The 26463-nt window shown below is 42.7% G+C and overlaps 1 protein-coding gene across 1 annotated transcript in view; it reads left to right on the plus strand.

Annotated features, from left to right (window-relative positions):
• Window positions 1–26463, plus strand: part of LOC128639990 (polycystic kidney disease 2-like 1 protein) — a 400840-nt gene that overhangs the window by 354758 nt on the left and 19619 nt on the right. Inside the window, exon 12 of the mRNA XM_053692283.1 lies at window positions 3422–3569. Coding sequence (XP_053548258.1) covers window positions 3422–3569 — 148 coding nt within the window. The remainder of the gene's footprint in view (window positions 1–3421; window positions 3570–26463) is intronic.

The following is a 26463-nucleotide window of genomic DNA, read 5'->3' on the forward strand; positions in this document are numbered from 1 at the left end:
AGCTTGTGTCAGTGTGTGTGTCTATATGTATGTTAGCTTGTGTCAGTGTGTGTGTCTATATGTATATTAGCTTGTGTCAGTGTGTGTCTATATGCATATTAGCTTGTGTCAGTGTGTGTGTGTCTCTATATGTATATTAGCTTGTGTCAATGTGTGTCTATATGTATATTAGCTTATGTCAGGGTGCGTCTATATGTATATTAGCTTGTGTCAGTGTGTGTCTATATGTATATTAGCTTGTGTCAGTGTGTGTGTCTATATGTATATTAGCTTATGTCAGTGTGTGTCTATATGTATATTAGCTTGTGTCAGTGTGTGTGTGTCTATATGTATATTAGCTTATGTCAGTGTGTGTCTATATGTATATTAGCTTGTGTCAGTGTGTGTGTGTCTATATGTATATTAGCTTGTGTCAGTGTGTGTGTGTGTGTATATATATATATGTATATTAGCTTGTGTCAGTGTGTCTATATGTATATTAGCTTGTGTCAGTGTGTGTGTGTGTGTGTCTATATGTATGTTAGCCTGTTCCAGTGTGTGTCTATATGTATATTAGCTTGTGTCAGTGTGTGTGTGTCTATATGTATATTAGCTTGTGTCAGTGTGTGTGTGTCTATATGTATATTAGCTTGTGTCAGTGTGTGTGTGTCTATATGTATATTAGCGTGTGTGTGTGTGTGTGTCTATATGTATATTAGCTTATGTCAGTGTGTGTCTATATGTATATTAGCTTGTGTCAGTGTGTGTCTATATGTATATTAGCTTGTGTCAGTGTGTGTCTATATGTATATTAGCCTGTTCCAGTGTGTGTCTATATGTATATTAGCTTGTGTCAGTGTGTGTCTATATGTATATTAGCTTGTGTCAGTGTGTGTCTATATGTATATTAGCTTGTGTCAGTGTGTGTGTGTGTCTATATGTATATTAGCCTGTTCCAGTGTGTGTCTATATGTATATTAGCTTGTGTCAGTGTGTGTCTATATGTATATTAGCTTGTGTCAGTGTGTGTCTATATGTATATTAGCTTGTGTCAGTGTGTGTCTATATGTATATTAGCTTGTGTCAGTGTGTGTGTGTGTGTGTCTATATGTATATTAGCCTGTTCCAGTGTGTGTCTATATGTATATTAGCTTGTGTCAGTGTGTGTCTATATGTATATTAGCTTGTGTCAGTGTGTGTCTATATGTATATTAGCTTATGTCAGTGTGTATCTATATGTATATTAGCTTGTGTCAGTGTGTGTCTATATGTATATTAGCTTGTGTCAGTGTGTGTCTATATGTATATTAGCTTGTGTCAGTGTGTGTCTCTATATGTATATTAGCTTGTGTCAGTGTGTATCTATATGTATATTAGCTTGTGTCAGTGGGTGTCTATATGTATATTAGCTTGTGTCAGTGTGTGTGTGTGTGTCTATATGTATATTAGCCTGTGTCAGTGTGTGTGTGTATATATATGTATATTAGCTTGTGTCAGTGTGTCTATATGTATATTAGCTTATGTCATTGTGTGGCCATATGTATCTTAGCTTGTGTCAGTGTGTGTGTGTCTATATGTATATTAGCTTGTGTCAGTGTGTGTCTATATGTATATTAGCTTGTGTCAGTGTGTGTCTATATGTATATTAGCTTGTGTCAGTGTGTGTGTGTCTATATGTATATTAGCCTGTGTCAGTGTGTGTCTATATGTATATTAGCTTGTGTCAGTGTGTGTCTATATGCATATTAGCTAGTGTCAGTGTGTGTCTATATGTATATTAGCTTGTGTCAGTGTGTATCTATATGTATATTAGCTTGTGTCAGTGGGTGTCTATATGTATATTAGCTTGTGTCAGTGTGTGTCTATATGTATATTAGTTTGTGTCAGTGTGTCTATATGTATATTAGCTTGTGCCAGTGTGTGTCTATATGTATATTAGCTTGTGTCAGTGTGTGTGTCTATATGTATATTAGCTTGTGTCAGTGTGTGTCTATATGTATATTAGCTTATGTCAGTGTGTGGCTATATGTATATTAGCTTGTGTCAGTGTGTGTTTATATGTATATTAACTTGTGTCAGTGTGTGTGTTTATATGTATATTAACTTGTGTCAGTGTGTGTCTATATGTATATTAGCTTGTCTCAGTGTGTGTCTATATGTATATTAGCTTGTGTCAGTGTATGTCTATATGTATATTAGCTTGTGTCAGTGTGTGTGTGTCTATATGTATATTAGCTTGTGTCAGTGTGTGTGTGTCTATATGTATATTAGCTTGTGTCAGTGTGTGTGTGTGTGTGTGTGTCTATATGTATATTAGCTTGTGTCAGTGTGTGTCTATATGTATATTAGCTTGTGTCAGTGTGTGTCTATATGTATAATAGCCTGTGTCAGTGTGTGTCTATATGTATATTAGCTTGTGTCAGTGTGTGTCTATATGCATATTAGCTAGTGTCAGTGTGTGTCTATATGCATATTAGCTTGTGTCAGTGTGTGTCTATATGTATATTAGCTTGTGTCAGTGTGTATCTATATGTATATTAGCTTGTGTCAGTGGGTGTCTATATGTATATTAGCTTGTGTCAGTGTGTGTGTGTCTATATCTATATTAGCTTGTGTCAGTGTGTGTCTATATGTATATTAGCTTATGTCAGTGTGTGACTATATGTATATTAGCTTGTGTCAGTGTGTGTTTATATGTATATTAACTTGTGTCAGTGTGTGTGTTTATATGTATATTAACTTGTGTCAGTGTGTGTCTATATGTATATTAGCTTGTCTCAGTGTGTGTCTATATGTATATTAGCTTGTGTCAGTGTGTGTCTATATGTATATTAGCTTGTGTCAGTGTGTGTGTGTCTATATGTATATTAGCTTGTGTCAGTGTGTGTGTGTCTATATGTATATTAGCTTGTGTCAGTGTCAGTATGTGTGTGTCTATATGTATATTTGCGTGTGTGTGTGTGTGTTTGTATATTAGCTTGTGTCAGTGTGTGTCTATATGTATATTAGCTTGTGTCAGTGTGTGTCTATATGTATATTAGCTTGTGGTAATGAATGTGCTCCTTTTGTAATTTAGACCATCATGTCTGGTGTCACACAAAATACCAGAGTAAAGAACAAACAAAATTGTACAAACATCTTTTTAATAATAGCCTCATATCTCATTTTAATTCAGGAATGGACACCAGACAATGGTCATAGTGTTGCCTGCACCAGTTTGATGTTTTGATAACCAGACTTTTTTTAACGTACATCACTGAGGGCTATCTGTACTTTATCCTTAATGCTAATAGGGCTGTTATATGTTTATAATAATTATTCAATGAAGATTTATATTTTTGTTGTTTTATGGGCTGCATATTTATACCGCTACAAGGGTGAACAATATTTCCAAGGTAAACTGTCTCTGATGCAAATTAATATTCTGTTGACTCTTTTCCAGGATTGTGAAGCGATTACAGCAACTGGAAATTTCCATTGGGGGAATGATGAAAAAAATAGAATCTGTAGAAGTAAAATTAGAGACCATAGAAAGCAACAAAATGAAGCAAACGAATCTGGTAGAAAATAGGCAGAACAATATTGTCAAAGTAAGTATCACATTGTGTTTCAGTCTGTAAAGACCGTCAGTGAGTCTCACATTGTGCTTCTGTCTGTAAAGACCATCAGGGAGTCTCACATTGTGCTTGTGTCTGTAAAGACCGTCAGTAAGTCTCACATTGTGCTTTTATCTGTAAAGACTGTCAGTGAGTCTCATATTGTGCTTGTATCTGTAAAGACCGTCAGTGAGTCTCACATTGTGCTTGTGTCTGTAAAGACCGTCAGTGAGTCTCACATTGTGCTTCTGTCTGTAAAGACCGTCAGTGAGTCTCACATTGTGCTTCTGTCTGTAAAGACCGTCAGTGAGTCTCACATTGTGCTTCTGTCTGTAAAGACCGTCAGGGAGTCTCACATTGTGCTTGTGTCTGTAAAGACCGTCAGTAAGTCCCACATTGTGCTTGTGTCTGTAAAGACCGTCAGTAAGTCTCACATTGTGCTTGTGTCTGTAAAGACCGTCAGTAAGTCTCACATTGTGCTTGTGTCTGTAAAGAGCGTCAGTAAGTCAGGATTTCTGCAGAAATTCAGGTAACAGCAATAAAAGTAAAATTCCTGCACCCCTTTCAGTAAAAACAGCTTTATTCACATAATGACTATGTTTCTGACTCCATGCCCTTAGTCATGTTATAAATAACAATGTACAAACACAGCTTTAAATAGCAAATAAGTAGTATTTGGCTACCATCTCAAAGCTGGCAGTACAGGTGTACACTAGCGCCTCTAGGCTCACAGTGCAGGTGTACGCTATTTCCTCTAGGCTCACAGTGCAGACGTACGCTATTTCCTCTAGGCTCACAGTGCAGACGTACGCCATTTCTCTTGTTAAGTGTATCCAGTCCACGGATCATCCATTACTTGTGGGATATTCTCCTTCCCAACAGGAAGTTGCAAGAGGATCACCCACAGCAGAGCTGTTATATAGCTCCTCCCCTAACTGCCATATCCAGTCATTCTCTTGCAAGCTCGCAACATAGCTGGAGGTAGTAAGAGGAAAGTGGTAAAATATAGTTAGTTTTTTCTTCAATCAAAAGTTTATTGTTTTTAAATGGTACCGGAGTGTACTATTTTATCCCAGGCAGCATTTAGAAGAAGAATCTGCCTACGTTTTTCTATGATCTTAGCAGAAGTAACTAAGATCCACTGCTATTCTCACATATGTCTGAGGAGTGAGGTAACTTCAGAGGGAGAATGGCGTGCAGGGTATCCTGCAATAAGGTATGTTCAGTTAAGTTTTTCTAGGGATGGAATTTGCTAGAAAATGCTGCTGATACTGTATTAATGTAAGTTAAGCCTAAATACAGTGATTTAATAGCGACTAGTATCAGGCTTGCTATCAGAGGTATATACTCTGATTAATGTGCAATATAAAACGTTTGCTGGCATGTTCAATCGTTTTTATATATGCTTTGGTGATAAAAACTTATTGGGGCCTAGTTTTTTCCACATGGCTGGCTTTATTTTTGCCTAGAAACAGTTTCCTGAGGCTTTCCACTGTTATAGTATAAAAGTTACAGTTGGTGCAGTTAAAATTACAAACTGTGACATTCAGCTTCCCTCAGCAGTCCCCTGCATGCTATAGGACATCTCTGAGGGGCTCAAAAGGCTTCAAAAGTAGAAGCTGTGGCAGTTGTTATGACTGTTTAAAAAACATATTTTTCGTTTTGTTAATCTGTTTTTTGTATTAAGGGGTTAATCATCCATTTGCAAGTGGGTGCAATGCTCTGCTAACTTGTTACATACACTGTAAAAATTTAGTTAGTTTAACTGCCTTTTTTCACTGTTATTTCGAATTTTGGCAAAATGTGTTTCTCTTAAAGGCACAGTAACGTTTTTTTATATTGCTTGTTAACTTGATTTAAAGTGTTTTCCAAGCTTGCTAGTCTCATTGCTAGTCTGTATAAACATGCCTGACATAGAGGAAACTCCTTGTTCATTATGTTTAAAAGCCATGGTGGAACCCCATAGGAGAATGTGTACTAAATGTATTGATTTCACTTTAAACAATAAAGATCAGCTGTTATCTTTAAAAGAATTATCACTAGAGGATTCTGACGAGGGGGAAGTTATGCCGACTAACTCTCCCCACGTGTCAGATCCTTTGACTCCCGCTCAAGGGACTCACGCTAAAATGGCGCCAAGTCATGGCGGCGATCATGGATAATACCCTGTCAGCGGTATTAGCCAGACTGCCTGAATATAGAGGCAAGCGCGATAGCTCTGGGGTTAGACGTAATACAGAGCGCGCAGATGTTTTAAGGCCCATGTCTGATACTGCGTCACAATATGCAGAAGCTGAGGAAGGAGAGCTTCAGTCTGTGGGTGACGTCTCTGACTCGGGGAAACCTGATTCAGATATGTCTACTTTTAAATTTAAGCTTGAGAACCTCCGGGTGTTGCTTGGAGAGGTTTTAGCTACTCTGAATGACTGTGACACAATTGCAGTGCCAGAGAAATTGTGTAGACTGGATAAATACTTTGCAGTGCCAGTGTGTACTGACGTTTTTCCTATACCTAAAAGGTTTACAGAAATTATTAATAAGGAGTGGGACAGCCCCGGTGTGCCGTTTTCCCCCCCTCCCATTTTTAGAAAGATGTTTCCAATAGACGCCACCACACGGGACCTATGGCAGACGGTCCCTAAGGTGGAGGGAGCAGTTTCTACTTTAGCAAAGCGAACCACTATCCCTGTCGAGGATAGTTGTGCTTTTTCAGATCCAATGGATAAAAAATTAGAAGGTTACCTTAAGAAAATGTTTATTCAACAAGGTTTTATCCTGCAGCCCCTTGCATGCATTGCGCCTTTCACTGCTGCTGCGGCGTTCTGGTTTAAGTCTCTGGAAGAGGCCTTTCAGACAGCTACTCCATTGACTGAAATACTTGACAAGCTTAGAACACTTAAGCTAGCTAATTCTTTTGTTTCTGATGCCATTGTTCATTTGACTAAACTAACGGCTAAGAATTCTGGATTCGCCATCCAGGCGCGTAGGGCGCTATGGCTTAAATCCTGGTCAGCTGACGTGACTTCAAAGTCTAAATTACTTAACATTCCTTTCAAGGGGCAGACCCTATTCGGGCCTGGTTTGAAGGAAATTATTGCTGACATTACTGGAGGAAAGGGTCACACCCTTCCTCAGGACAGGGCCAAATCAAGGGCCATACAGTCTAATTTTCGTGCCTTTCGAAACTACAAGGCAAGTGCAGCATCAACTTCCTCTGCTTCAAAACAAGAGGGAACTTTTGCTCAATCCAAGCCGGCCTGGAAATCTAACCAGGCGTGGAACAAATGCAAGCAGGCCAGAAAGCCTGCTGCTGCCTCTAAAACAGCATGAAGGAACGACCCCCTATCCGGTAACGGATCTAGTAGGGGGCAGACTTTCTCTCTTCGCCCAGGCGTGGGCAAAAGATGTTCAGGATCCCTGGGCGTTGGAGATCCTATCTCAGGGATATCATCTGGACTTCAAAGCTTCCCCCCCACAAGGGAGATTTCACCTTTCGAGGTTATCTGTAAACCAGATAAAGAAAGAGGCATTCTTACGCTGTGTGCAAGACCTCCTAGTAATGGGAGTGATCCATCCAGTTCCACAGACGGAACAGGGACAGGGATTTTATTCAAATCTGTTTGTGGTTCCCAAAAAAGAGGGAACCTTCAGACCAATTTTGGATCTAAAGATCTTAAACAAGTTGTTCCATCGTTCAAAATGGAAACTATTCGGACCATCCTACCTATGATCCAGGAGGGTCAGTTCATGACCACAGTGGATTTGAAGGATGCTTACCTTCACATACCGATTCACAAAGACCATCATCGGTTCCTAAGGTTTGCCTTTCTAGACAGGCATTACCAGTTTGGGGCTCTTCCCTTCTGGTTAGCTACAGCCCCAAGAATTTTTACAAAGGTTCTGGGGTCCCTTCTGGCGGTCCTAAGACCACGGGGCATATCAGTGGCCCCTTATCTAGACGACATCCTGATACAGGCGTCAAATTTCCAAATTGCCAAATCTCATACGCACATAGTATTGGCATTTCTGAGGTCGCATGGGTGGAAAGTGAACGAGGAAAAGAGTTCTCTATCACCCCTCACAAGAGTGTCCTTCCTAGGAACTCTGATAGATTCTGTAGAAATGAAAATTTACCTGACGGAGTCCAGGTTATCAAAGCTTCTAAATTCCTGCCGTGTTCTTCATTCCATTCCGCGCCCGTCAGTGGCTCAGTGCATGGAAGTGATCGGCTTAATGGTAGCGGCGATGGACATAGTGCTATTTGCGCACCTACATCTCAGACCGCTGCAATTATGCGTGCTAAGTCAGTGGAATGGGGATTACACAGATTTGTCCCCTCTACTAAATCTGGATCAAGAGACCAGAGATTCTCTTCTCTGGTGGCTATCTCGGGTCCATCTGTCCAAGGGTATGACCTTTCACAGGCCAGATTGGACAATTGTAACAACAGATGCCAGCCTTCTAGGTTGGGGTGCAGTGTGGAATTCCCTGAAGGCTCAGGGATCGTGGACTCAGGAGGAGAAACTCCTCCCAATAAATATTCTGGAGTTAAGAGCAATATTCAATGCTCTTCTAGCTTGGCCTCAGTTAGCAACACTGAGGTTCATCAGATTTCAGTCGGACAACATCACGACTGTGGCTTACATCAATCATCAAGGGGGGACCGGAAGCTCCCTAGCGATGTTAGAAGTATCCAAGATAATTCGCTGGGCGGAGACTCACTCCTGCCACCTATCAGCGATCCATATCCCAGGTGTAGAGAACTGGGAGGCGGATTTTCTAAGTCGTCAGACTTTTCATCCGGGGGAGTGGGAACTCCATCCGGAGGTGTTTGCTCAATTGGTTCAGGGACCCAGAAGCGACGCTGATAGATGCTCTAGCAGCGCCTTGGTTCTTATGGCTTATGTGTTTCCCCCGTTTCCTCTGCTCCCTCGACTGATTGCCAAAATCAAGCAGGAGAGAGCATCGGTGATCTTGATAGCGCCTGCGTGGCCACGCAGGACCTGGTATGCAGACCTAGTGGACATGTCATCCTTTCCACCTTGGACTCTGCCTTTGAGACAGGACCTTCTAATACAAGGTCCTTTCAATCATCCAAATCTAATTTCTCTGAGGCTGACTGCCTGGAGATTGAACGCTTGATATTATCAAAGCGTGGCTTCTCAGAGTCAGTCATTGATACCTTAATACAGGCACGAAAGCCTGTCACCAGGAAAATATACCATAAGATATGGCGCAAATATCTTTATTGGTGTGAATCCAAGAATTACTCATGGGGTAAGGTTAGGATTCCTAGGATATTGTCTTTTCTCCAAGAGGGTTTGGAAAAAGGACTATCAGCTAGTTCTTTAAAGGGACAGATTTCTGCTCTGTCTATTCTTTTGCACAAGCGTCTGGCAGAGGTTCCAGACGTTCAGGCATTTTGTCAGGCTTTGGTTAGAATTAAGCCTGTGTTTAAACCTGTTGCTCCCCCATGGAGCTTAAACTTGGTTCTTAAAGTTCTTCAAGGAGTTCCGTTTGAACCCCTTCATTCCATTGATATCAAACTTTTATCTTGGAAAGTTCTGTTTTTGATGGCTATTTCCTCGGCTCGTAGAGTCTCTGAGTTATCGGCCTCACAATGTGATTCTCCTTATCTGATTTTCCATACAGATAAAGTAGTTCTGCGTACAAAACCTGGGTTTTTACCTAAGGTAGTTTCTAACAAGAATATCAATCAAGAGATTGTTGTTCCATCATTGTGTCCTAATCCTTCTTCAAAGAAGGAACGTCTGTTACATAATCTAGACGTAGTCCGTGCTTTAAAGTTTTACTTACAAGCGACTAAGGAGTTTCGTCAAACATCTTCCCTGTTTGTCATTTACTCTGGACAGAGGAGAGGTCAAAAGTCTTCGGCAACTTCTCTTTCTTTTTGGCTTCGGAGCATAATACGCTTAGCCTACGAGACTGCTGGACAGCAGCCCCCTGAAAGAATTAGAGCTCATTCTACTAGAGCTGTGGCTTCCACCTGGGCCTTTAAAAATGAGGCTTCTGTTGAAAAGATTTGCAAAGCGGCGACTTGGTCTTCGCTTCATACCTTTTCAAAATTTTACAAATTTGATACTTTTGCTTCTTCGGAGGCTATTTTTGGGAGAAAGGTTCTAAAGGCAGTGGTCCCTTCCGTTTAAGTACCTGCTTTGTCCCTCCCATCATCCGTGTACTTTAGCTTTGGTATTGGTATCCCACAAGTAATGGATGATCCGTGGACTGGATACACTTAACAAGAGAAAACATAATTTATCCTTACCTGATAAATGTATTTCTTTCATGTAATTAGCAAGAGTCCATGAGCTAGTGACGTATGGGATATACATTCCTACCAGGAGGGGCAAAGTTTCCCAAACCTCAAAATGCCTACAAATACACCCCTCACCACACCCACAATTCAGTTTTACAAACTTTGCCTCCGATGGAGGTGGTGAAGTAAGTTTGTGCTAGATTCTACGTTGATATGCGCTCCGCAGCAAGTTGGAGCCCGGTTTTCCTCTCAGCGTGCAGTGAATGTCAGAGGGACGTGAGGAGAGTATTGCCTATTTGAATTCAATGATCTCCTTCTACGGGGTCTATTTCATAGGTTCTCTGTTATCGGTCGTAGAGATTCATCTCTTACCTCCCTTTTCAGATCGACGATATACTCATATATATATACCATTACCTCTGCTGATTTTCGTTTCAGTACTGGTTTGGCTTTCTACAACATGTAGATGAGTGTCCTGGGGTAAGTAAGTCTTATTTTCTGTGACACTCTAAGCTATGGTTGGGCACTTTTTTATAAAGTTCTAAATATATGTATTCAAACATTTATTTGCCTTGACTCAGGATGTTCAACATTCCTTATTTCAGACAGTCAGTTTCATATTTGGGATAATGCATTTCAATCAATCAATTTTTTCTTACCTTAAAATTTGACTTTTCCCTGTGGGCTGTTAGGCTCGCGGGGGCTGAAAATGCTTCATTTTATTGCGTCATTCTTGGCGCGGACTTTTTTGGCGCAAATTTTTTTTCTGTTTCCGGCGTCATACGTGTCGCCGGAAGTTGCGTCATTTTTGACGTTCTTTTGTGCCAAAAGTATCGGCGTTCCGGATGTGGCATCATTTTTGGCGCCAAAAGCATTTAGGCGCCAAATAATGTGGGCGTCTTATTTGGCGCTAAAAAAATATGGGCGTCACTTTTGTCTCCACATTATTTAAGTCTCATTATTTATTGCTTCTGGTTGCTAGAAGCTTGTTCACTGGCATTTTTTCCCATTCCTGAAACTGTCATTTAAGGAATTTGATCAATTTTGCTTTATATGTTGTTTTTTTCTATTACATATTGCAAGATGTCCCACGTTGAAACTGAGTCAGAAGATACTTCTGGAAAATCGCTGCCTGGTGCTGGAGCTACCAAAGCTAAGTGTATCTGCTGTAAACTTTTGGTAGTTGTTCCTCCAGCTGTTGTTTGTATTGAATGTCATGACAAACTTGTTAATGCAGATAATATTTCCTTTAGTAAAGTTCCATTACCTGTTGCTGTTCCGTCAACATCTAATACTCAGAGTGTTCCTGATAACATAAGAGATTTTGTTTCTAAATCCATTAAGAAGGCTATGTCTGTTATTCCTCCTTCTAGTAAACGTAAAAAGTCTTTTAAAACTTCTCATTGTTCAGATGAATTTTTAAATGAACATCATCATTCTGATTCTGATAATGGTTCTTCTGGTTCAGAGGATTCTGTCTCAGAGGTTGATGCTGATAAATCTTCATATTTATTTAAAATGGAATGTATTCGTTCTTTACTTAAAGAAGTCCTAATTGCATTAGAAATTGAGGATTCTGGTCCTCTTGATACTAAATCTAAACGTTTAGATAAGGTTTTTAAATCTCCTGTAGTTATTCCAGAAGTTTTTCCTGTTCCTGGTGCTATTTCTGAAGTAATTTCCAGGGAATGGAATAATTTGGGTAATTCATTTACTCCTTCTAAACGTTTTAAGCAATTATATCCTGTGCCATCTGACAGATTAGAGTTTTGGGACAAAATCCCTAAGGTTGATGGGGCTGTCTCTACTCTTGCTAAGCGTACTACTATTCCTATGGCAGATGGTACTTCCTTTAAGGATCCTTTAGATAGGAAAATTGAATCCTTTCTAAGAAAAGCTTACTTGTGTTCAGGTAATCTTCTTAGACCTGCTATATCTTTCGCGGATGTTGCTGCAGCTTCAACTTTTTGGTTGGAAGCTTTAGCGCAACAACTAACAGATCATAATTCTCATAGCATTATTATTCTTCTTCAACATGCTAATAATTTTATTTGTGATGCCATCTTTGATATCATTAGAGTTGATGTCAGGTATATGTCTCTAGCTATTTTAGCTAGAAGAGCTTTATGGCTTAAAACTTGGAATGCTGATATGTCTTCTAAGTCTACTCTGCTTTCCCTTTCTTTCCAGGGTAATAAATTATTTGGTTCTCAGTTGGATTCTATTATCTCAACTGTTACTGGAGGGAAAGGAACTTTTTTACCACAGGATAAAAAATCTAAAGGTAAATTCAGGTCTAATAATCGTTTTCGTTCCTTTCGTCACAACAAGGAACAAAAGCCTGATCCTTCATCCTCAGGAGCGGTATCAGTTTGGAAACCATCTCCAGTCTGGAATAAATCCAAGCCTTTTAGAAAATCAAAGCCAGCTCCTAAGTCCACATGAAGGTGCGGCCCTCATTCCAGCTCAGCTGGTAGGGGGCAGATTACGTTTTTTCAAAGAAATTTGGATCAATTCCGTTCACAATCTTTGGATTCAGAACATTGTTTCAGAAGGGTACAGAATTGGCTTCAAGATAAGGCCTCCTGCAAAGAGATTTTTTCTTTCCCGTGTCCCAGTAAATCCAGCGAAGGCTCAAGCATTTCTGAAATGTGTTTCAGATCTAGAGTTGGCTGGAGTAATTATGCCAGTTCCAGTTCTGGAACAGGGGCTGGGGTTTTATTCAAATCTCTTCATTGTACCAAAGAAGGAGAATTCCTTCAGACCAGTTCTGGATCTAAAAATATTGAATCATTATGTAAGGATACCAACATTCAAAATGGTAACTGTAAGGACTATCCTGCCTTTTGTTCAGCAAGGGCATTATATGTCTACAATAGATTTACAGGATGCTTATCTGCATATTCCGATTCATCCAGATCACTATCAGTTTCTGAGATTCTCTTTCCTAGACAAGCATTACCAGTTTGTGGCTCTGCCGTTTGGCCTAGCAACAGCTCCAAGAATTTTTACAAAGGTTCTCGGTGCCCTTCTGTTATTTGGACGATATCTTGGTACTTGCTCAGTCTTCACATTTAGCAGAATCTCATACGAATCGACTTGTGTTGTTTCTTCAAGATCATGGTTGGAGGATCAATTTACTAAAAAGTTCATTGATTCCTCAGACAAGGGTAACCTTTTTGGGTTTCCAGATAGATTCAGTGTCCATGACTCTCTTTGACAGACAAGAGACGTCTAAAATTGATATCAGCTTGTCGAAACCTTCAGTCACAATCATTCCCTTCGGTAGCCTTATGCATGGAAATTCTAGGTCTTATGACTGCTGCATCGGACGCGATCCCATTTGCTCGTTTTCACATGCGACCTCTTCAGCTCTGTATGCTGAACCAATGGTGCAGGGATTACACAAAGATATCTCAATTAATATCTTTAAAACCGATTGTACGACACTCTCTGACGTGGTGGACAGATCACCATCGTTTAGTTCAGGGGGCTTCTTTTGTTCTTCCGACCTGTACTGTAATTTCAACAGATGCAAGTCTTACAGGTTGGGGAGCTGTGTGGGGGTCTCTGACGGCACAAGGGGTTTGGGAATCTCAGGAGGTGAGATTACCGATCAATATTTTGGAACTCCGTGCAATTTTCAGAGCTCTTCAGTCTTGGCCTCTTCTAAAGAGAGAATCGTTCATTTGTTTTCAGACAGACAATGTCACAACTGTGGCATACATCAATCATCAAGGAGGTACTCACAGTCCTCTAGCTATGAAAGCAGTATCTAGAATTCTGGTTTGGGCGGAATCCAGCTCCTGTCTAGTTTCTGCGGTTCATATCCCAGGTATAGACAATTGGGAAGCGGATTATCTCAGTCGCCAAACGTTGCATCCGGGCGAATGGTCTCTTCACCCAGAGGTATTTCTTCAGATTGTTCAAATGTGGGGACTTCCAGAAATAGATCTGATGGCCTCTCATCTAAACAAGAAACTTCCCAGGTATCTGTCCAGATCCAGGGATCCTCAAGCGGAAGCAGTGGATGCATTGTCACTTCCTTGGAAGTATCATCCTGCCTATAATATCTTTCCGCCTCTAGTTCTTCTTCCAAGAGTGATCTCCAAGATTCTGAAGGAATGCTCGTTTGTTCTGCTGGTAGCTCCAGCATGGCCTCACAGGTTTTGGTATGCGGATCTTGTCCGGATGGCCTCTTGCCAACCGTGGACTCTTCCGTTAAGACCAGACCTTCTATCGCAAGGTCCTTTTTCCCATCAGGATCTCAAATCCTTAAATTTAAAGGTATGGAGATTGAACGCTTGATTCTTAGTCAAAGAGGTTTCTCTGACTCTGTGATTAATACTATGTTACAGGCTCGTAAATCTGTATCTAGGGAGATATATTATAGAGTCTGGAAGACTTATATTTCTTGGTGTCTTTCTCATCATTTTTCCTGGCATTCTTTTAGAATTCCGAGAATTTTACAGTTTCTTCAGGATGGTTTGGATAAAGGTTTGTCTGCAAGTTCCTTGAAAGGACAAATCTATGCTCTTTCTGTTCTTTTTCACAGAAAGATTGCTATTCTTCCTGATATTCATTGTTTTGTACAAGCTTTGGTTCGTATAAAACCTGTTATTAAGTCAATTTCTCCTCCTTGGAGTTTGAATTTGGTTCTGGGGGCTCTTCAAGCTCCTCCGTTTGAACCTATGCATTTATTGGACATTAAATTACTTTCTTGGAAAGTTTTGTTCCTTTTGGCCATCTCTTCTGCCAGAAGAGTTTCTGAATTATCTGCTCTTTCTTGTGAGTCTCCTTTTCTGATTTTTCACCAGGATAAGGCGGTGTTGCGAACTTCTTTTAAATTTTTACCTAAGGTTGTGAATTCCAACAACATTAGTAGAGAAATTGTGGTTCCTTCATTATGTCCCAATCCTAAGAATTCTAAGGAGAAATCATTGCATTCTTTGGATGTAGTTAGAGCTTTGAAATATTATGTTGAAGCTACTAAGAATTTCCGAAAGACTTCTAGTCTATTTGTTATCTTTTCCGATTCTAGGAAAGGTCAGAACGCCTCTGCCATTTCTTTGGCATCTTGGTTGAAATCTTTAATTCATCATGCTTATGTCGAGTCGGGTAAAACTCCACCTCAAAGGATTACAGCTCATTCTACCAGGTCAGTTTCTACTTCCTGGGCGTTTAGGAATGAAGCTTCCGTTGATCAGATTTGCAAAGCAGCAACTTGGTCTTCTTTGCATACTTTTACTAAATTCTACCATTTTGATGTGTTTTCTTCTTCTGAAGCTGTTTTTGGTAGAAAAGTACTTCAGGCAGCTGTTTCAGTTTGAATCTTCTGCTTATAATTTCAGTTTTTTTCATTATAAAATTTAAACTTTATTTTGGGTGTGGATTATTTTTCAGCGGAATTGGCTGTCTTTATTTTATCCCTCCCTCTCTAGTGACTCTTGCGTGGAAAGATCCACATCTTGGGTAGTCATTATCCCATACGTCACTAGCTCATGGACTCTTGCTAATTACATGAAAGAAAAACATAATTTATGTAAGAACTTACCTGATAAATTCATTTCTTTCATATTAGCAAGAGTCCATGAGCTAGTGACGTATGGGATATACATTCCTACCAGGAGGGGCAAAGTTTCCCAAACCTTAAAATGCCTATAAATACACCCCTCACCACACCCACAATTCAGTTTAACGAATAGCCAAGAAGTGGGGTGATAAGAAAAAAGTGCGAAAGCATATAAAATAAGGAATTGGAATAATTGTGCTTTATACAAAAAAATCATAACCACCACAAAAAAGGGCGGGCCTCATGGACTCTTGCTAATATGAAAGAAATGAATTTATCAGGTAAGTTCTTACATAAATTATGTTTTCTTTCATGTAATTAGCAAGAGTCCATGAGCTAGTGACGTATGGGATAATGACTACCCAAGATGTGGATCTTTCCACACAAGAGTCACTAGAGAGGGAGGGATAAAATAAAGACAGCCAATTCCTGCTGAAAATAATCCACACCCAAAATAAAGTTTAATGAAAAACATAAGCAGAAGATTCAAACTGAAACCGCTGCCTGAAGTACTTTTCTACCAAAAACTGCTTCAGAAGAAGAAAATACAACAAAATGGTAGAATTTGGTAAAAGTATGCAAAGAGGACCAAGTTGCCGCTTTGCAAATCTGATCAACCGAAGCTTCATTCCTAAACGCCCAGGAAGTAGAAACTGACCTAGTAGAATGAGCTGTAATCCTATGAGGCGGAGTCTTACCCGACTCAACATAGGCAAGATGAAATAAAGATGTCAACCAAGATGCCAAAGAAATGGCAGAAGTTTTCTGGCCTTTCTAAAACCGGAAAAGATAACAAATAAACTAGAAGTCTTTCGGAAAGACTTAGTAGCTTCAACATAATATTTCAAAGCTCTAATAACATCCAAAGAATGCAACGATTTCTCCTTAGAATTCTTAGGATTAGGACATAATGAAGGAACCACAATGTCTCTACTAATGTTGTTGAAATTCACAACTTAGGTAAAAATTCAAAAGAAGTTCGCAACACCGCCTTATCCTGATGAAAAATCAGAAAAGGAGACTCACAAGAAAGAGCAGATAATTCAGAAACTCTTCTGGCAGAAGAGATGGCCAAAAGGAACAAAACTTTCCAAGAAAGTAATTTAATATCCAATGAATGCATAGGTTCAAATGGAGGAGCTTGAAGAGCCCCCAGAACCAAATTCAAACTCCAAGGAGGAGAAATTGACTTAATGACAGGCTTTATACGAACCAAAGCTTGTACAAAACAATGAATATCAGGAAGAATAGCAATCTTTCTGTGAAAAAGAACAGAAAGAGCAGAGATTTGACCTTTCAAGGAACTTGCGGACAAACCCTTATCTAAACCATCCTGAAGAAACTGTAATATTCTCGGTATTCTAAAAGAATGCCAAGAAAAATGATGAGAAAGACACCAAGAAATATAAGTCTTCCAGACTCTATAATATATCTCTCTGGATACAGATTTACGAGCCTGTAACATAGTATTAATCACAGAGTCAGAGAAACCTCTTTGACCAAGAATCAAGCGTTCAATCTCCATACCTTTAAATTTAAGGATTTCAGATCCTGATGGAAAAAAGGACCTTGAGACAAAAGGTCTGGTCTTAACGGAAGAGTCCACGGTTGGCAAGAGGCCATCCGGACAAGATCCGCATACCAAAACCTGTGAGGCCATGCCGGAGCTACCAGCAGAACAAACGAGCATTCCTTCAGAATCTTGGAGATTACTCTTGGAAGAAGAACTAGAGGCGGAAAGATATAGGCAGGATGATACTTCCAAGGAAGTGATAATGCATCCACTGCCTCCGCCTGAGGATCCCGGGATCTGGACAGATACCTGGGAAGTTTCTTGTTTAGATGAGAAGCCATCAGATCTATTTCTGGAAGTTCCCACATTTGAACAATCTGAAGAAATACCTCTGGGTGAAGAGACCATTCGCCCGGATGCAACGTTTGGCGACTGAGATAATCCGCTTTCCAATTGTCCATACCTGGGATATGAACCGCAGAGATTAGACAGGAGCTGGATTCCGGCCAAACCAAAATTCGAGATACTTCTTTCATAGCCAGAGGACTGTGAGTCCCTCCTTGATGATTGATGTATGCCACAGTTGTGACATTGTCTATCTGAAAACAAATGAACAACTCTCTCTTCAGAAGAGGCCAAGACTGAAGAGCTCTGAAAATTGCACGGAGTTCCAAAATATTAATCGGAAATCTCACCTCCTGAGATTCCCAAACCCCTTGTGCCGTCAGATACCCCCACACAGCTCCCCAACCTGTAAGACTTGCATCTGTTGAGATTATAGTCCAGGTCGGAAGAAACAAAGAAGCCCCCTGAACTAAACGATGGTGATCTGTCCACCATGTCAGAGAGTGTCGTAAAATCGGTTTAAAGATATTAATTGAGATATCTTTGAGTAATCCCTGCACCATTGGTTCAGCATACAGAGCTGAAGAGGTCGCATGTGAAAACGAGCAAAGGAGATCGCATCTGATGCGGCAGTCCTAAGACCCAACATTTCCATGCATAAGGCTACCAAAGGGAATGATTGTGACTGAAGGTTTTGACAAGCTGATATCAATGTTAAACTTCTCTTGTCTGACAAGGACAGAGTCATAGACACTGAATTTATCTAGAAACCTAAAAAGGTTACCCTTGTCTGAGGAATCAATGAACTGATTGGTAAATTGATCCTCCAACCATGAACTTGAAGAAACAACACAAGTCGATTCGTATGAGATTCTTCGAAAATGAGAAGACTGAGCAAGTACCAAGATATCGTCCAAATAAGGAAATACCAAAACCCTATTCTCTGATTACAGAAAGAAGGGCACCGAGAACCTTTGAAAAAAATTCTTGGAACTGAGGCTAGGCCAAACGGTAGAGCCACAAAACTGGTAATGCTTGTCTAAAAAGAGAATCTCAGACACTAAAAGTGATCTGGATGAATCGGAATATGCAGATACACATCCTGTAAATCTACTGTAGACATATAATGCCCTTGCTAAACAAAAGGCAGGATAGTCCTACAGTAACCATCTTGAATGTTGGTATCCTAACATAACGATTCAATAATGATAGATCCGGAACTGGTCTGAAGGAATTGACCTTCTTTGGTACAATGAAGAGATAAAATAAAACCCCAGCCCCTGTTCCAGAACTGGAACTGGCATAAATACTCCAGCCAACTCTAGATCTGAAACACATTTCAGAAATGCTGAGCCTTTGCTGTGTTAACTGGGACACGGGAAAGAAAAGAATCTCTTAGCAGGAGGCCTTAACTTGAAGCCAATTCTGTACCTTTCTGAAACAATGTTTCTGAAACCAGAGATTAAGAACGGAATTGATCCAAATTTCTTTGAAGAAAACGTAATCTGCCCCATACCAGCTGAGCTGGAATAAGGGCCGCACCTTCATAGGTACTTAGGAGCTGGCTATAGGTTTCTATAAGGCTTGGATATATTCCAAACTGGAAATAGTTTCCAAACTGATACCGCTCCTGAGGATGAAGGATCAGGCTTTTGTTCCTTGTTGTGAGGAAAGGAACGAAAATGATTATTTACCCTGGAAAGAAAGGGAAAGCAAAGTTGACTTAGAAGACATGTCAGCATTCCAAGTTTAATCCATAAAGCTTTTCTAGCTAAAATAGCTAGAGACATATACCTGACATCAACTCTAATGATATCAAAAGATGGTATCACCAATAAAATTATTAGCATGTTATAGAATAATAATAATGCTATAAAATTATGATCTGTAACTTGTTGCGCTAAAGCTTCTAACCAAAAAGTTGAAGCTGCAGCAACATCCGCTAAAAATATAGCAGGTCTAAGAAGATTACCTGAACATAAGTAAGCTTTTCTTAGAAAGGATTCAATTTTCCTATCTAAAGGATCCTTAAATGAAGTACTATCTGCCATAGGAATAGTAGTACATTAGCAGGAGTAGACACAGCCCCATAACCTTAGGGATTTTTGTCCCAAAAAACTCTAATCTGTCAGATGGCACAGGATATAATTTGCTTAAACGTCTAGAAGGAGTAAATAAATTACCTAAATTATTCCATTCCCTGGAATTACTTCAGAAATAGCATCAGGGAGATAAAACACTTCTGGAATAACTACAGGAGATTTAAAAATCTTATTTAAACGTTTAGATTGAATATCAAGAGGACCAGAATCCTCTATTTCTAATGCAATTAATACTTCTTTAAGTAAAGAACGAATAAATTCCATCTTGAACAAATACAAAGATTTATCAGCATCAACCTCTGAGACAGAAACCTCTGAACCAGAAGAACCATTATCAGTATCAGAATGATGATGTTCATTTAAAAATTCATCTGAAAAAAGAGAAGTTTTAAAAGATTTTTATGTATACTAGAAGGAGAAATAACAGACATAGCCTTCTTAATGGATTTAAAAAATAAAATCTCTTATGTTATCAGGAACACACTGAAAATTAGATGTTGACGGAACAGCAACAGGTAATGTAACAGTACTAAAGGAAATTTTATCTGCATTAATAAGTTTGACATGACATGCAATACAAATAACAGCTGGAGAAACAGATACCAAAAGTTTATAGCAGATACACTTAGCTTGGTAGCTCCAGCACTGTGCAGTGATTTTCCTGAAGTATCTTCTGACTCAGTTGCAACGTGGAACATCTTGCAATATGTAAAAGAAAAAAACAACATATAAAGCAAAATTGATCAAATTCCTTAAATGACAGTTTCAGGAATGGGAAAAAATGCCAAAGAACAAGCTTCTAGCAACCAGAAGCAATAAAAAATGAGACTTAAATAATGTGGAGACAAAAGTGACGCCCATATTTTTTTCGCGCCAAATAAGACGCCCACATTATTTGGCGCCTAAATGCTTTTTGGCGCCAAAAATGACGCCACATCCGGAACGCCGACATTTTTGGCGCAAAATAACGTCAAAAAATGACGCAACTTCCGGCGACACGTATGACGCCGGAAACGGAAATAGAATTTTTGCGCCAAAAAAGTCCGCGCCAAGAATGACGCAATAAAATGAAGCATTTTCAGCCCCCGCGAGCCTAACAGCCCACAGGGAAAAAGTCAAATTGAAAGGTAAAAAATGTTAAATTAAAATGCATTATCCCAAATATGAAACTGACTGTCTGAAAAATAAGGAAAGTTGAACATTCTGAGTCAAGGCAAATAAATGTTTGAATACATATATTTAGAACTTTATAAACAAAGTGCCCAACCATAGCTAGGAGTGTCACAGAAAATAAGACTTACTTACCCCAGGACACTCATCTACATATAGCAGATAGCCAAACCAGTACTGAAACGAGAATCAGCAGAGGTAATGGTATATATAAGAGTATATCGTCGATCTGAAAAGGGAGGTAAGAGATGAATCTCTACGACCGATAACAGAGAACCTATGAAATAGACCCCTTAGAAGGAGATCACTGCATTCAAATAGGCAATACTCTCCTCACATCCCTCTGACATTCACTGCACGCTGAGAGGAAAACCGGGCTCCAACTTGCTGCGGAGCGCATATCAACGTAGAATCTAGCACAAACTTACTTCACCACCTCCATCGGAGGCAAAGTTTGTAAAACTGAATTGTGGGTGTGGTGAGGGGTGTATTTATAGGCATTTTAAGGTTTGGGAAACTTTGCCCCTCCTGGTAGGAATGTATATCCCATACGTCACTAGCTCATGGACTCTTGCTAATTACATGAAAGAAACATAATTTATGTAAGAACTTACCTGATAAATTCATTTCTTTCATATTAGCAAGAGTCCATGAGGCCCACCCTTTTTGTGGTGGTTATGATTTTTTTGTATAAAGCACAATTATTCCAATTCCTTATTTTTTATGCTTTCGCACTTTTTTCTTATCACCCCACTTCTTGGCTATTCGTTAAACTGATTTGTGGGTGTGGTGAGGGGTGTATTTGTAGGCATTTTGAGGTTTGGGAAACTTTGCCCCTCCTGGTAGGAATGTATATCCCATACGTCACTAGCTCATGGACTCTTGCTAATATGAAAGAAATGAATTTATCAGGTAAGTTCTTACATAAATTATGTTTTCTCTTGTAGTGTATCCAGTCCACGGCCCGTCCTGTCCTTTTAAGGCAGGTCTAAATTTTAATTAAACTACAGTCACCACTGCACCCTATGGTTTCTCCTTTCTCGGCTAGTTTCGGTCGAATGACTGGATATGGCAGTTAGGGGAGGAGCTATATAACAGCTCTGCTGTGGGTGATCCTCTTGCAACTTCCTGTTGGGAAGGAGAATATCCCACAAGTAATGGATGATCCGTGGACTGGATACACTACAAGAGAAATAAATTTATCAGGTAAGCATAAATTATGTTTTCCTCTAGGCTCACAGTGCAGGCGTAGGCCATTACCTCTAGGCTCACAGTGCAGACGTACGCCATTGCCTCTAGGCTCACAGTGCAGGCGTACGCCATTTCCTCTAGGCTCACAGTGCAGACGTACGCCTTTGCCTCTAGGCTCACAGTGCAGGCGTACGCCATTTCCTCTAGGCTCACAGTGCAGACGTACACCATTGCCTCTAGGCTCACAGTGCAGACGTACGCCATTGCCTCTAGGCTCACAGTGCAGACGTAGGCCATTGCCTCTAGGCTCACAGTGCAGACGTAGGCCATTGCCTCTAGGCTCACAGTGCAGACGTAGGCCATTGCCTCTAGGCTCACAGTGCAGACGTACGCCATTGCCTCTAGGCTCACAGTGCAGACGTACACCATTGCCTCTAGGCTCACAGTGCAGACGTACGCCATTGCCTCTAGGCTCACAGTGCAGACGTAGGCCATTGCCTCTAGGCTCACAGTGCAGACGTAGGCCATTGCCTCTAGGCTCACAGTGCAGACGTAGGCCATTGCCTCTAGGCTCACAGTGCAGACGTACGCCATTGCCTCTAGGCTCACAGTGCAGACGTACGCCATTGCCTCTAGGCTCACAGTGCAGACGTACGCCATTGCCTCTAGGCTCACAGTGCAGACGTAGGCCATTTCCTCTAGGCTCACAGTGCAGACGTAGGCCATTGCCTCTAGGCTCACAGTGCAGACGTAGGCCATTGCCTCTAGGCTCACAGTGCAGACGTACGCCATTGCCTCTAGGCTCACAGTGCAGACGTACGCCATTGCCTCTAGGCTCACAGTGCAGACGTACGCCATTGCCTCTAGGCTCACAGTGCAGACGTAGGCCATTGCCTCTAGGCTCACAGTGCAGACGTAGGCCATTGCCTCTAGGCTTACAGTGCAGACGTAGGCCATTGCCTCTAGGCTCACAGTGCAGACGTACGCCATTGCCTCTAGGCTTACAGTGCAGACGTAGGCCATTGCCTCTAGGCTCACAGTGCAGACGTAGGCCATTTCCTCTAGGCTCACAGTGCAGACGTAGGCCATTGCCTCTAGGCTCACAGTGCAGACGTACGCCATTGCCTCTAGGCTCACAGTGCAGACGTACGCCATTGCCTCTAGGCTCACAGTGCAGACGTACGCCATTGCCTCTAGGCTCACAGTGCAGACGTAGGCCATTGCCTCTAGGCTCACAGTGCAGACGTAGGCCATTGCCTCTAGGCTTACAGTGCAGACGTAGGCCATTGCCTCTAGGCTCACAGTGCAGACGTACGCCATTGCCTCTAGGCTTACAGTGCAGACGTAGGCCATTGCCTCTAGGCTCACAGTGCAGACGTAGGCCATTTCCTCTAGGCTCACAGTGCAGGCGTACGCCATTGCCTCTAGGCTCACAGTGCAGGCGTACGCCATTGCCTCTAGGATCACAGTGCAGGCGTACGCCATTGCCTCTAGGCTCACAGTGCAGACGTACGCCATTGCCTCTAGGCTCACAGTGCAGACGTAGGCCATTGCCTCTAGGCTCACAGTGCAGACGTACGCCATTGCCTCTAGGCTTACAGTGCAGGCGTACGCCATTGCCTCTAGGCTCAAAGTGCAGGCGTACGCCATTGCCTCTAGGCTCACAGTGCAGGCGTACGCCATTGCCTCTAGGCTCACAGTGCAGGCGTACGCCATTGCCTCTAGGATCACAGTGCAGGCGTACGCCATTGCCTCTAGGCTCACAGTGCAGGCGTACGCCATTGCCTCTAGGCTCACAGTGCAGGCGTACGCCATTGCCTCTAGGCTCACAGTGCAGACGTACGCCATTGCCTCTAGGCTCACAGTGCAGGCGTAGGCCATTGCCTCTAGGCTCACAGTGCAGACGTACGCCATTGCCTCTAGGCTCACAGTGCAGGCATAGGCCATTGCCTCTAGGCTCACAGTGCAGGCATAGGCCATTGCCTCTAGGCTCACAGTGCAGGCGTAGGCCATTGCCTCTAGGCTCACAGTGCAGGCGTAGGCCATTGCCTCTAGGCTCACAGTGCAGGCGTAGGCCATTGCCTCTAGGCTCACAGTGCAGGCGTAGGCCATTGCCTCTAGGATCACAGTGCAGACGTAGGCCATTGCCTCTAGGCTCACAGTGCAGGCGTACACCATTTCCTCTAGGCTCACAGTGCAGGCGTACGCCATTGCCTCTAGGCTCACAGTGCAGACGTACGCCATTGCCTCTAGGCTCACAGTGCAGGCGTAGGCCATTGCCTCTAGGCTCACAGTGCAGGCGTAGGCCATTGCCTCTAGGCTCACAGTGCAGGCGTAGGCCATTGCCTCTAGGCTCACAGTGCAGGCGTAGGCCATTGCCTCTAGGCTCACAGTGCAGACGTACGCCATTGCCTCTAAGCTCACAGTGCAGACGTAGGCCATTGCCTCTAGGCTCACAGTGCAGACGTACGCCTTTGCCTCTAGGCTCACAGTGCAGACATACGCTATTTCCTCTAGGCTCACGGTGCAGGCCATTGCCTCTAGGCTCACAGTGCAGACGTACGCTATTTCCTCTAGGCTCACAGTGCAGACGTACGCCATTGTCTCTAGGCTCAAAGTGCAGACGTACGCCATTGCCTCTAAGCTCACAGTGCAGACGTAGGCCATTGTCTCTAGGCTCAAAGTGCAGACGTACGCCATTGCCTCTAGGCTCACAGTGCAGACGTACGCCATTGCCTCTAGGCTCACAGTGCAGACGTACGCCATTGCCTCTAGGCTCACAGTGCAGACGTACGCCATTGCCTCTAAGCTCACAGTGCAGACGTAGGCCATTGCCTCTAGTCTCACAGTGCAGACGTACGCCATTGTCTCTAGGCTCAAAGTGCAGACGTACGCCATTGCCTCTAGGCTCACAGTGCAGACGTACGCCATTGCCTCTAAGCTCACAGTGCAGACGTAGGCCATTGTCTCTAGGCTCAAAGTGCAGACGTACGCCATTGCCTCTAGGCTCACAGTGCAGACGTACGCCATTGCCTCTAGGCTCACAGTGCAGACGTACGCCATTGCCTCTAAGCTCACAGTGCAGACGTAGGCCATTGCCTCTAGGCTCACAGTGCAGACGTACGCCATTGCCTCTAGGCTCACAGTGCAGACGTACGCCATTGCCTCTAGGCTCACAGTGCAGACGTACGCCATTGCCTCTAGGCTCACAGTGCAGACGTACGCCATTGCCTCTAAGCTCACAGTGCAGACGTAGGCCATTGCCTCTAGGCTCACAGGGTAGGTGTACGCTATTTCCTCTAGGCTCACAGTGCAGACGTACACCATTGTCTCTAGGCTCAAAGTGCAGACGTACGCCATTGCCTCTAAGCTCACAGTGCAGACGTAGGCCATTGTCTCTAGGCTCAAAGTGCAGACGTACGCCATTGCCTCTAGGCTCACAGTGCAGACGTACGCCATTGCCTCTAAGCTCACAGTGCAGACGTAGGCCATTGCCTCTAGGCTCACAGTGCAGACGTACGCCATTGCCTCTAAGCTCACAGTGCAGACGTACGCCATTGCCTCTAGGCTCACAGTGCAGACGTACGCCATTGCCTCTAGGCTCACAGTGCAGACGTAGGCCATTGCCTCTAGGCTCACAGGGTAGGTGTACGCCATTGCCTCTAGGCTCACAGTGCAGACGTAAGCCATTGCCTCTAGGCTCACAGTGCAGACGTACGCCATTGCCTCTAGGCTCACAGTGCAGACGTACGCCATTGCCTCTAGGCTCACAGTGCAGACGTACGCCATTGCCTCTAAGCTCACAGTGCAGACGTAGGCCATTGCCTCTAGGCTCACAGTGCAGGCGTAGGCCATTGCCTCTAGGCTCACAGTGCAGGCGTAGGCCATTGCCTCTAGGCTCACAGTGCAGGCGTAGGCCATTGCCTCTAGGCTCACAGTGCAGACGTACGCCATTGCCTCTAGGCTCACAGTGCAGACGTACGCCATTGCCTCTAAGCTCACAGTGCAGACGTAGGCCATTGCCTCTAGGCTCACAGTGCAGACGTACGCCTTTGCCTCTAGGCTCACAGTGCAGACATACGCTATTTCCTCTAGGCTCACGGTGCAGGCCATTGCCTCTAGGCTCACAGTGCAGACGTACGCTATTTCCTCTAGGCTCACAGTGCAGACGTACGCCATTGTCTCTAGGCTCAAAGTGCAGACGTACGCCATTGCCTCTAAGCTCACAGTGCAGACGTAGGCCATTGTCTCTAGGCTCAAAGTGCAGACGTACGCCATTGCCTCTAGGCTCACAGTGCAGACGTACGCCATTGCCTCTAGGCTCACAGTGCAGACGTACGCCATTGCCTCTAAGCTCACAGTGCAGACGTAGGCCATTGCCTCTAGTCTCACAGTGCAGACGTACGCCATTGTCTCTAGGCTCAAAGTGCAGACGTACGCCATTGCCTCTAGGCTCACAGTGCAGACGTACGCCATTGCCTCTAAGCTCACAGTGCAGACGTAGGCCATTGTCTCTAGGCTCAAAGTGCAGACGTAGGCCATTGCCTCTAGGCTCACAGTGCAGACGTACGCCATTGCCTCTAGGCTCACAGTGCAGACGTACGCCATTGCCTCTAAGCTCACAGTGCAGACGTAGGCCATTGCCTCTAGGCTCACAGGGTAGGTGTACGCCATTGCCTCTAGGCTCACAGTGCAGACGTACGCCATTGCCTCTAAGC

This window comes from Bombina bombina, chromosome 9, assembly GCF_027579735.1.
Source record: "Bombina bombina isolate aBomBom1 chromosome 9, aBomBom1.pri, whole genome shotgun sequence".
NCBI lineage: Eukaryota > Metazoa > Chordata > Amphibia > Anura > Bombinatoridae > Bombina > Bombina bombina.